This window comes from Hippoglossus hippoglossus, chromosome 21, assembly GCF_009819705.1.
Source record: "Hippoglossus hippoglossus isolate fHipHip1 chromosome 21, fHipHip1.pri, whole genome shotgun sequence".
Classification (NCBI taxonomy): Eukaryota; Metazoa; Chordata; class Actinopteri; order Pleuronectiformes; family Pleuronectidae; genus Hippoglossus; species Hippoglossus hippoglossus.
Window position 1 is genome coordinate 7,203,026 of NC_047171.1, and position 12,528 is coordinate 7,215,553.

Below are 12,528 nucleotides of genomic sequence, written 5' to 3' on the forward strand. Positions count from 1 at the left end.
TCTAACTAATTATTAATTCAACTAATTCAAATCAGACACGTCATGTCTGTGGAATAGAAACCAGTGGACAAAATTATTTTAGAATATAACATATGCAGCTGTTGTTAATGTGTCAGTTTATTAAGAATTCCTTACGACAAGAATTTCACTTTTTCCAATATTAGGATTTTGCACCACATGGCTTTGAGATACATTTCGTTTCAGGCGTTTGTGTTTAATTACTATTTTGAGTCGCTCTATGCATTAATCTGTTGTAAGATATACATGATTAATAATTCAGTGTGAGGAGCTGATTTTTAGTGACCACGATTGGTGCAGATCTGTATCACATGATCAGTCCAGCTGCAGCAGGTGAGTCACTGCTGCCCTGTAGCAGCTTAGGAAACGCCCCAACCACAAACTCTCAAACTTTCAATTTCCCATAATAATTTGGTGTTCTGTTTCTTGTCCCTGTTCCAACTTCTGTTTCGATCTGATATCTGGCAGCGGGACACATCAAGTTAAATCACATTAGGCTTTGTAAAGATTTTTTTGTAGAAACCTGGCAGGTGTACAGGAATGTGCAGGTGCCATGAACCAATAGGACGTCTCATCTGGCTGGTGATTTATTCCGTTAATGGCCCCCAGCCCCGAACTAACACTCCCGAATGAATCATAACACCTTCGCCGATGTTATCTCGCTCACCTGCTGGAGCTTCAACTCTAATGCTGCTGCTTTTTCGTTGCCAACTTTTTCACCTGCTATTGTCAGTCCGATCTGGCTGCTTTTCCAACCGAGACGCTTTGGCTTGAATCTGAAGCAGCTTCTATGTCCCACTACATTCTCTCTGCCCCCAGTAATTCCAGACTTATCTAATTCAATGCTGTTTTTATTTTGAAATGAACGGGTTATGTATATAACCCAGAACTACACTGATTACGAAGTGTGCACATGCAGATAACCAGTAGACTGTGATCCCTGTGTGAGTCTAACCTCATAAACACGGGCGGTGCTTGTTGTGTTGCAGGGCTGGTGCGTAAAATCCAGCGACCCTCATACCTTGGGCATGAACTCCGTGCCCAAGGAGGTAATCCCAGGACAGGTGAATTTTTACAAACTTTACAATCCAGCATGAGTGAGAAAAACAAAATCATCCTCATGTAGATTGTTAGCAAACACTGTGGAGTTACCTGGCAAATACTTCAACTCTTTGGTATCTGAACCAAATTTAAGTTCATATTTAATGTAAATCAGACCAAAGTGAGTCAAGGTAACGTTCACAGTCGTCCATCACTCACATCACTCTGTGAAATCAGTAAAGGTATTTTAATAGGAATCTGGACCTGCATGGCTTTGTGTTGGACTCGGCTAATTCCTGCATGTTGCCATCAGCTGTTCATGGTTGTTGAGTAATCGTCCACAGAATGTCCTGTGCTTTTCGTTGCTCTGCTTTACACGGAGCACTAGTCAGGTGTTTTTAGTCAAAAACTAAAATCACAGTGGAAATTCCTTCAAAGCTGCACTAATCATTAGTTTAAAATAGAAAATGTATTAGGCGCACATGTAATTTCTGCCACTTGGGGTCTCTCAGTCAAAACAGTGACGAAAGATGTCTTTTGTTTGATTTGTTGTTCGATGACATTGTGAAGTATCGTGGGATCGTGGGGGACGTTGTCTTCACCACCACTGATCTACAGAGGTAGTGACATGTGTATACGTTTCATTCGTGGTATAGTTTGTCTCATTTTTATCCATCCTGTGTCTTTTCATTCTAACAAAATAAGTAGCATTAGCTGACATGTTATATTCATTCACAAAGCTCTCTCCATCCTGGAAATGTCCCACTCATTCTACCCTTGTTTTTCTTCTATAATCTCCAACTTTATTTCACCCTCAAGTTTTTGCTTCATACTGACAGAGCGTCTGTGACATGAATGTGGCAGCTAAAAGCAGAAAATGCCCACGATCCATCACATGTAAACAATGGAGGAAGAAAAACAATAGAGCGGCTAAATAGCTCAGAGACGCGTCATTCTCTAATGCTTCTGACCGGTGATCAAATCAAAAGGACCTTTTTAGTAGTGTTTTCATTTTATTGTCACATTTTATACCTTAAATTACTTTGTAACATTAAACAGAGTTAATTAGTTTAACAAAACCACCATGATTTCTTACCTGCTCTGACATTGTGACTGTTCTTTACCTAAACCCACCACTAGAGGTGGTGGAGACCAAACAGAGCTAAGAGTGAAACAATGACTTTAGATGAATAATAAAAGATGTCAATTGTTTTCTTGATTTGATTCAAACAGGAAACTGTTCTCTTCAACAACTTTGTGTATTGATAATATTTCACTGTGTTTCTATCCTGCTCTGCTGCCCCTAGTGGCCAGCAATGTGTTAATGCAGCTTTAAGGCTTTCACTGTTGTAAAGTGATTTATATGTACATATATTTATTTCCTCTTCTTTCCTTTCCCATACAGCCAATGAACTACTCCAACCCTGTGTATGCAAAGATTTATATCGACGGACAGAACTGCAGGAAGCCGGTCATCAGTATTGACGAGAGGAGAGAGCTACTCCCAAAGAAATTAGAGGGGACAATTCATGAAACCGCCGCATAGCCTAACTTTACACTTTGTACTCCGTTTTTTACCACAGTGTATAATGTATAATACGAAGAAGGATTTTTATTTCTATTTCCTAAGAGGCTTTTAGGTTTTACCGGTTTAGCATCAGCATAATGTCCTTGTCGGTGTGCTGAAGACTTTTATTTTCCATCAGCTGTTTGCTTTCCAATGTTCGTCAAACACGAGTTACACAGCGCTGTGCTGTAAACTGTGTGACACTGAAGTAAAGCTGCTGATTTGCAAAAACTTTATTAACACCATAAGCCACACTCGTGCACAGTCTCGACCTTAAAGATGCAGTGCCACAACCTGTACGCATATCTGTTTCTAGTTTAAGCTCAATATGGACTCTGTCTGTTAGTGAAGGTAATGGACAAATATACTAAGTATCGTAGAGAAGAGTTACATCAGTTGTTTCTAAGGCTTTTTTTCTGTTTTGTTTGTTTGCCATGTGACACTCGGACAACAAAGCTTCACGTCTGAGCAGTGGAGCTCGGCACTCACGAGGCTTTTTTTTTATCCGCGGTACCCGACGGATCTGCTGCCTGGATTTCCAGCGAAGGCCATAATAATCAAGATGATCTTTTTCCTCACACACTATGTAATTCCACAGGTCCTCTGTCTTTTTCCATTTCCACGGATTTCAAGCTCTATTCACCCCCACGTCTCCACGGTAATATATCACATGAACTTGTCTTTTGGTGAAAGAGATTGAAAAGCCCACCTTGAATGTTCTCTGATCAGATTCCCTGGATCTGGAACTGTACACTGAAGAGACAGATACTGAATAAACCATATTTTTCTAGGTTATACGTCAACAGATGGATTGAAGACGCAGACACAGGAGAGATTTACCACAGTTACCAGAAGGTTATAAAGAGTTACTATAGAACACATCTGTTATTTCAGAAAAGGGAAGATGATAAATATAAGAAATTTTATAATTTTGTATTTGATTTGTATGTTGTTTGGCTGCTCGTATTTTGAAGAAATGTACTAAATGTAAGTAATTTTTATATAAAAATGTAAATCAATATTGAATAAAGGGGGCTTATTTCCACTCTGTGTCCCACGATGACCCTTTAAAGTCAAACACGTCGTCTCAAAGCACAGAGTAATGTGATATTTAAGTGCTGGTGTGTGTGTGTGCAGTTCTATCAGTCTATTCAAGCAGTGATCAGACCGGCAAAATTGTTCCACATGGTCGGTGACCTGACGAGTCAATCAGCAGTGTGGGGTCTTTTACCCCGCTGCGCTGAGGAAGGTGGTGGACTGGAGATTACTGCCTCCCCCCCCCCCCCACCCAGTGTGCGCAGGAAGGCCAACACCCTTTGTTACCTGGTGGCGGGCGCACACACACACAATACCAGGGCCTCCTGCTGAATGATAATTCAGTCTTTCTCCCACTTATTTTTTTTGCAATCGCTGTCTCCTTGTACACTTCACTTCCTCCCTCACCATGGCAACCAGAGGAGGCAGCCGCACTCCTGCCCTTTCTCCATCTGTCTGCGCTATCGGCTGGATCTGCCAGCACAACCCGTCCCACCACGTTTTTGATGATGTACAAATAGATACCGCGATTTCCAGCTTCCTCCATTTCCCTCCGCAGTAAAAAAAAATCTGTAGCAGCAGTGTCATAACAGGATAACAGGACATTTCAAAAATACTGTAAGACATGAGAAATATTCATAGTGGGTCGATCGTTCTATAAGTGCACATTCATCATTTGAGATTTTATTCAATTTAATGCTAAATTAAAATATAATAGTTAATTGACTTGTTTTTCCATGAATGCAATGACTTTGGTTACTGTAGGCATTTCATATTTTACTGAGAGTTTATTCATTAAGTAGATAAATAGATGGATGGATGGATGGATAGACAGACAGACAGACAGATAGATAGACAGATAGATAGATAGATAGATAGATAGATAGAAATCAAGTGATTAAGATTCCATGTGTTAATATCTTACGACAGGCTTACATTTCATGATGAATTTTACATGACAGTGGTTTGGGACTTGACATTATGGCTGATTCCCATATGTTGCTTTCCTCAGAAGACTTGTAAATCTGGAGGAGTGACAACGTTTCACATGCTCAAAGTTCTGGAAGTAAACATCTTGTTCGTTTTTCAGAACAGACGATTTAAGATCAGCGGCATCTAGAGCATTCCCAAGGCTTGGACCGATATGAAACTGTTCTGGTTTTAATTATTTGCACTAAAAGGATGAGCAGCTCTGTGAGGAAGAAAAGAAAGTTTTCTCTGATAAAAAAGTCCAACCTCTGTTCATGAAGAGGAAAAGTCAACGCCTGCTGCCCAAGAGCGTTTCCTTGAACTCAACATTCTGCTGCTGCTGCTCCTGCTGACAGATGTGGTGACACTCTCAGCAGTTTGTTCACGTTCAGACTCCGGGTCAGTTTGAGATTAATCAAGTACAATGTTGTGTTGCTCTGATCTACACATCCAAGGGCTCGTGGTTATTGTAGTCGGTGCCATCTCCCATAACAAGCTGATGGGAAAGAAAAAAAAATCTCTAACAGCAAAGTATCCAGGAGCCTCCTGTGTTTCTACACTGAGGAACATTGTATTGAAAAAGAAACCAGGAGCTTTTAAACATATTGAACCTAACTATAGTTCAATGGTGTTAAAACAGCAGTGACTCCTTGAGAGTCGTTCAACTGCAAAGTAGGACCTTGAAATAATACGTTTTACACTTGTGACCTGAACAATATACAGAAGGTAATATACCGGTTTGAGTGCTGCTGCTAATCATTTGCTCATTTCTGTCTGAGTAACTGAATTGCACATAGTGCGTCACTGCTGACCACTTTAACAGCAGACCATTTTATATGGTATGATACTTTACCTCTTTGGCAGTCACTTTTATTCTTAAAGTGATTCAGTTGAAGGAATTCATTCTTTTAAAATATCAGCTTTGATTTGATGACGTTACTGCCCACTGTAGAAATGGTTTTGAATTGTTTCAGATCTTATTCTGTATTAACGTCACTGCAGCATTTGTTTTCTGACTGATGATTTCAAACAGCAGGACTTGAAGTTGGTGTCAAATTCCTGACAGGAAATGGGGAAGAATGAGGTTTAGGATAAGAAATCTTCTTGTATTGGTCCGAGTGTGTTGAATCACAATTTACAGTATTTGTGGCTGTGGTATTTTTGCGATCTTGCAATCAACCAAAAAAATGTAACTCCCTTCATTCATCTTCATGTGTGAAATGTAATAACATTTTTAATATATTAACATTTTTAAATGTGTTTAAATTGTATTTGAATACCAATCTCTGCCTCAGTTGAGCGCGCTCCACCACCACCAAGACCCAACAGTCCCCATACATATCAGTTCCTTAAATATGAATGTTTGGGGGGGTTTTTTCATCAAGATCCATGAATTACTTTGCATCAGATTTGTATTTTGCTGGTGTGAAGTGTTCACACTGGTACTCTGATGTGTAAGTGAGGATTCATACAGCAGATGCATCATAAATTAGGAGGCGTGTTCTGCTGAGTCTCTTGTAAAGAAGCTCATGTACAGTAAAACTTCTCTCCACACAAAAGTCTTCAAATGATGAAGAGTTCCGGCTCCGCGGCGATAAAACTCTGCGGCACATTGGAAGAAAATGAGGAAGCAGCTGCCGGCCCACTCACTCAACCCCCAACGTGCATCAAAAGAAGAGAAAAAACAAAATTTGAAAAACAAGTCCTGAACTATGAGATTGCTGGCACACCCCTCCCTTCACCTTGCCTATTGATTTTTTGTCTCTTTTCCACTTAGCACGCATCACCATTCTCCTGCATAAACATTTGAAAAACCCAGAGGGCTCATCTCTCGGACAGAATCAATAACAGCAGGAGTCGTATTCACATTATAAACAACAGGTCCTGCATACTCATCCTCCGGCCTGCACCAAGGCTGCTAACTGCTCAGTGTGCGGCGAGCAGGAGAGAAACTGTACCAGCAACTACGAGAGGAAGAATGGAGAGTGAACTTGGAATCAGTTAACAAAGCTGATAACATCCCAACACGCTGGGGACACTAACTCCGATTACCACTTATAATAAGCAAGGGAGTAAAAAAACACATCTTACCTGACTGACATCACTATATGCATGAGAAGAAATAAGATAAGTTAAAAACAAATAAATGCAAGTAAAAGTACTGGGAAAATGTATATTTTGACCCCATGATGAAGATCAGGATTCATCCTCTGTGGGACATGAATATATGTACAATATGTAAATCCATCCAGTCGCTGTTCGTGCAGTTTTTCTGCACAGCAACGCGCCCATCAACCAACTTTGTAGTTTTTATATCCACGCTGCCAGACTGGCTCAAACAGCAGTAAAGGCAGTAAAGTGTATACGACTTTTTATGCACTAACTGCAGAGCTTAATTTGCTCCACCTGCAGATTTGGATTAGCATCTATTTTATCGAGCCTTGCAGCTCCTTTGTCACCATCCAAATCCCATTGAAGTCACTCTTCAACAGCGTGTTTGCCAATTTTGGCTGCGTTTTGAAAAAGAAAAGCGAGAGAGAGGGATGTCAATCACTCAGGTCACACAGTTAAGTGTGTGGAGGGTTGTGTGTTGTGTGCAGCGGCTGAGCTGAGACCCACTTGAATGGAGCAGAGGAGCTAGGAACACATAGTTACGTTTTCTTTTGCCTGTCGACTGAAGAGAAACGGGGGAAACGGGGAAGTGAAGGGAAAATTGACGAGGAATGAAAGAGCTGTGAGTCAGAAACGACCCACCTGCCCCTGCTGATTTTGAGTAATGCTCTGATATTGAATGTAAAAAATGTTTTCTTAGTTAAGCAATGACAGTTTAATTTAGTTTAGACATCTAACACTCAGGTGTGTAAGGTTAGTTTCCAATGAGCTCCATGCAATGCCTGGACTGGCCATCAGAGGCACCAGGGTAATCCGAGTGGGTTTGCGGACCCTCCTAACGTCCACAAACATTTTACCAGCCCTGTCGGTCTCTGTGTCATTTGAGCTGTGCAGGATTCTGCTTCTGCTAAAGGTTCCCGCACTGTTTTCTATCTATTCTGAGGGAGCAGCACCCTCTCCGTTCTGTGACCTCCTAACTTACAAACGAAGCAAAGCTGATGAGTTTCATGAATTAGTTTTACTACCGAATGTTTTCAAACATCTGTTCTGTCCAGAAACATCCGTTCAGAAGCTTTTCTTACCCACTCCCATTGATCTCCTTTCTGGAGGCTGTTCACAACACAAAGGACCTTTTGTTTTAAAAATGTCGGTCAACGAGTCAGGGTATTTACATGCAGCAGGGACGGCCCGACGTGGAGGCTGTTCTCTGTCCTTGCAGAACCCTGAGTAACGACAGGATTAAGGGGGGAAACGGGTCTGAATTGTAATCCCAGTGGTGAGAGCGGCTCTTTGAGTGGGCACGGACAATAAATCTGTGGGAGGGTCCACTCTCTCTTTGGCAGCTTTTATGTCTCTGCAACAATTCCGCTCACAGCCCTTGATCACAGCAGCAGTAAAGAACGCCTGCTGAGCGCCTGCTGCACATTTCATCCACTTAATTCTGACACTTTGACACCTGTGTTGATTATCGGACACTTTTCTAAAAAATACACTGCGGTCTGCGTTTTAAAGAGCTAAAGGAAAGGAACAAAGGAAACGATGCTGAGATGAAGAGTATCCAAGATAAATATGACAGCTAACATAACCCACCAATTTCATTTACATATGTGCCGTCACCTGGTTTAATGCATTCATCTTAGAAAAATACTTTATTTGCGTGATTGTAGTTGCAGTTGTTTCTGTATCTATGATATGTTGCAACACCAATACAGACCTAGAGTCCGTACCCACATAATCTCGATTCAGATGAACATGTAGAACCTGAGGAAGCGAGGGGGATTTGGGGGCTGGCGACAATCTCGTTTGAGCAGGTTTCAGTCGCCCGCAGGTAAATCGTCCGAGAGCAAAAGAGGCGGAGCACATTGACCAAAATGCATTTGGCGATCGTCCCTTTAATCTGTCAGCATTCACATGTAGATAGCTGTAAATCAAAATGTCGCCTCGACCTAAAACACCAACAAAACATTGCATTGTTTGTGTTTTGTTTGGAGAAACGTTCGACTCTTGTAATAAAAGAAACTAATTGGAAAGCAAACAGAATCTTGTCACAGACATCCGCTGTCCAACGGAAGTACCACAATATTGTCAGGGGTGTTTCAAACTTTAAACACATGGCAGTCAACAGTTTACATTGGTGTGCATTACATAGCCCTCACCGGTGGAATTAAAAGGAGCCAGGGATTGACCTGACTGTCTCACATCTATAGTAAGACTAGAGAGAGGAGAGATGTGAAAGGTTTAACTTAACCCCAATAAGCTCTTCACTGCAGTCATCAACCATAATATGCATTTTCAAATAGCCACCAGTGTCTCCACCTCTCTATTTATCCCCTTCCTCCCCGTGGACCTCCTCTCAGATGTGCTGGATTTAGAGAGAGGAAGCATCGGTGGGGTGGGGGAGGATGTATATGTAGCACAACAACTGCTCTCTACCTGCAGCGATATATAGTGAGGGGGAAATGAAAGAGGTGGAGTGGAACAGAGGTGCTGGTAGATCTTATTTGTTCTGATCCAGCCAGATATGCACGGCTGCAGGGAGAGTAAACAGAGTGGACACATCTGACCTATTAGTCACAGACTGACCACCTCCATGGACCATTACGTGTGATGGATATGTACAACCATACTATGTGTATGTGCCAAGTGAACAGGGGGTGGGGGGTGGGGGGTGTACTCCTCTCTGGAATTGTATTCATCTGAGCACGGGGGGAAAAAAATGTTAACATTCCCCAAGTAGCTCTGGGCTCACTTTTATCTTCCATCCATTCCTCAGTGCCAAATTGGCCTCTTACAGTCTGTCTGTCTGCGGCCTGATACGGAGCCTTGTGAGGTGGCCTTAAGTACGAGAGCATTCAAAGTGTCTGGCAGATAATAAACGGCAAAACTGCCTCGGTCACGATTGGCAAGTCCGGGCCCTGTCTCGCCGCGGCAATAATCACGCCATCGGTTTGAATTCACTCGGTGTCAGTCTGGCTGTCCTCTGCCGGCCTGCAGGAGGCACCGGCCTGCTGCTGTGGCGGATGTGGAGGAAATGATATGTTTGCTTTTTTTCCTCCTGGTGTCTCTGTGCTATTTGAGCCCCACGGATCACGTAGGAGGAAGAGCTCCTGACCCTCTCCGCTGCGAGAGGAATGACTGGTGACAGTCACAGGAAGTTCAGTTTACATTTCATGGCCTGTCAGAGAGGATACAAAGATAACTGGCCCTGTCCAGACAGATGACAGCTCTGAGCACAGGTGGGAACACACCCGAGATGCATTGAAGACACGTTAGAGGCCCTGTTCAGACCTGGAATTAACATCCGTCCTGAAAGATCCGATCACAAGAGGACAGCTGCTGATTCGTCTGTTCGCACCTGACATTAAAATGAGATCTCACTTCCCCCAGTCAACATGAAAATGATCATGCACGTCATTTGTGTCCACAAAGACCAAATTATGTCGCTTTCACCCAGTTTGAGTACAGAGATGTGTCCGATGACAACGTGTGTGTGTCTGTGCGAGAGAGAGAGAGAGAGAGAGAGAGCGAGCGGACGGACGGATTCAGGACGGGCTGAATGGATGAAGAAGCTGCAGACGTAGAAGCGTGGATTCATTGTGAAACTGTAGCAGGTCGGAGGACGTCAGCTGAGTAGGCGGTCCTTCACATGTGGTCCACTTGTGATCAGATCACTCAGGACAGATGTTAACACCAGAGCAGACACATCTGTGTGTTGGTGTTTGTGAACAGAAATGAAGTACGTGTATATTTTGCATCTCCAGGGGGAGGAAGTGACCCCCGATCACTTCATGCACTCAGGACACATTCAAGTGTCATGAACTCAGATCTGTCCACTTGGGATCAGGTCCCCGGTTCAGGATGTTGTTACCAGGTGTGAACGGTGTCTTTATGATTCCTGCCCATGACTCCTCACATTCAACCTGAGGCACGTTACCGTCTCTGGAGCCGAGGGCTTAAAGGAACCAGTAAAACTCTGGTTGGTGTTTCTGATCTCTTCTGATCCGTCGGTGTGAATGTGAACATTTTTTTTTTTATTTGAAAGCCCAGTGAATTTAGATGTCTTGTTCTGGGTTGTTCACTGTGCAGCTTCCTGTGAGCCTGCCCACATGACCATGACTGAAGGCTTAAAAGAAAAACTACACAAGAAAGAAAGAGAGGCAGAAAGAGAGAGAGGCAGAAAGCACTAGGACCCAGAGGCCGAGCAGGGACTGTATAAAGGGACTGGAGGCTCACCTGGGCCTTTCTTCCTGCGCTGAAAGCGACCCAGGAGACAACACAGGCCAGCTTTTGTTTGGTAGGACTCCAGTGTGGTTTGATTTATCATGTGTGGTGAGGGACAACAACAACAACTTGAGGTAATTGCAGACACGTCAGCCAAGAAACGTGATTTATGTCACCTGCATTGAACTGTGCCGCACAATTGTTCCAAACAAACAGGGCCTGACGTGCAGGATAACACAGCCACTGTTTTCTCTTTCAGTCATCAGGTTGTTCTGTGGTGTAGCTACAGTATTTATTCAGGACGTGTTTGGCTCAGCGGTTATGGGGCCATTTTGACTCTATGCCAACATGTGTGTGTGTGAGTCAAATCAGATCCCAACACTTAAAAATTAAATAAATCCCACAAGTAAAAGCTATAGATTGGCCTAATAAATAAAAAACACGCATGCATTACAAAAGTTCAATATTACACAAAAGTAGCCCTTTTATTGAAATGATGCTGTATTATCGTTGATGCATTTATGTTTAAGAACCACATGTAGAATCTTTCAATCAGTACTGACGCGTTATGTTTCACAAGCTCATCTCTTTTGATCACGAAGTCTTAATCTGTAGAGGCGTCGTAAAGCCGTCAAACAAATGGAGTCATAAATTAAAATGTAATAATGACCAGATATCATAATATAAAAATGCTCCCTTGCGTGTGAACATCATTTTGCATTGTGTGTAGGTGTTTGTGTGTGTGTGTGTGTGGTTGAAATTACAAATAAAAGGATATTACAATAATATTATTATTATTATTATTATTCCTTATCAAACTGCACTCCTCTGAGCCTTGATTACAAAGTGTGTATGGTTTGATATTAAAAACTGGACAACGACAATGAACAATTAAAAATCACAATCACAACCAGATGGTAAATAACAAATCATCATACTAATACATCATCATCATCATCATCATCATCATCATCATCATCTCTTAACACTGTTCAGTGAAAAATTAGAGACGCAGATGTTTTTGAGCACAATAGTTTCCTTGATGGAGAAAAACTCAATCTGTCGTCGTCCATTAGTCTTTAATTAAATGACTTCACTTCAAGATGTTTCTATTCACTCCAGTTTTTAATTTTTGTGTCTGAAAAGGTGGAGAGGAGGACACGATGAAGACCTCCCTCCGTTAGAGGAGAAGGTTCTGTAGACGAACAAGAAAGCGTTGAATAGGTGAGCATGGAGATTCCTCTAAACCTTTTCATCACACCTGCTAATGAGTTTTGCCCTTTTGCCTCGAATTCACTCCTTTTTCTTTTCTTTCTAACCTTCAACATTATCGTCCAAACTGTGTTGGCGCAGCCTCACTCGGTGGCAGCGGCTCGATCTGAGTTTTGCGTGGCTCTGAACTGTCGGTGCTGCCTGAAGCTGCCGATCGGTAATGATGCCCTAAATGTGCAGATAGCAGACGGGTCGAGATAAGAGATAAGAGATAAGATGGTGGTTCGGATAAGATGAAACAATGACAACAAGTTAAACGCAATTACGACAATGGTGAGCACAGGGTCAACGGA

At 42.3% G+C, this 12,528-nt stretch overlaps 1 protein-coding gene across 5 annotated transcripts in view; it reads left to right on the forward strand.

Annotated features, from left to right (window-relative positions):
- The window catches only part of lrp1bb (low density lipoprotein receptor-related protein 1Bb), a 242,224-nt gene extending 238,553 nt beyond the window's left edge, over window positions 1–3,671 (forward strand). For 3 of the 5 annotated variants that reach the window (XM_034574176.1, XM_034574174.1, XM_034574173.1), the window contains 2 exons: window positions 1,008–1,082; window positions 2,465–3,671. In XM_034574176.1, the coding sequence (XP_034430067.1) occupies window positions 1,008–1,082; window positions 2,465–2,605 (216 nt within the window). In that variant the 3' untranslated portion in view covers window positions 2,606–3,671. The remainder of the gene's footprint in view (window positions 1–1,007; window positions 1,083–2,464) is intronic. The other 2 variants (XM_034574178.1, XM_034574175.1) reach the window with 2 other exon arrangements.
- The last annotated feature ends 8,857 nt before the right edge of the window (window positions 3,672–12,528 follow it).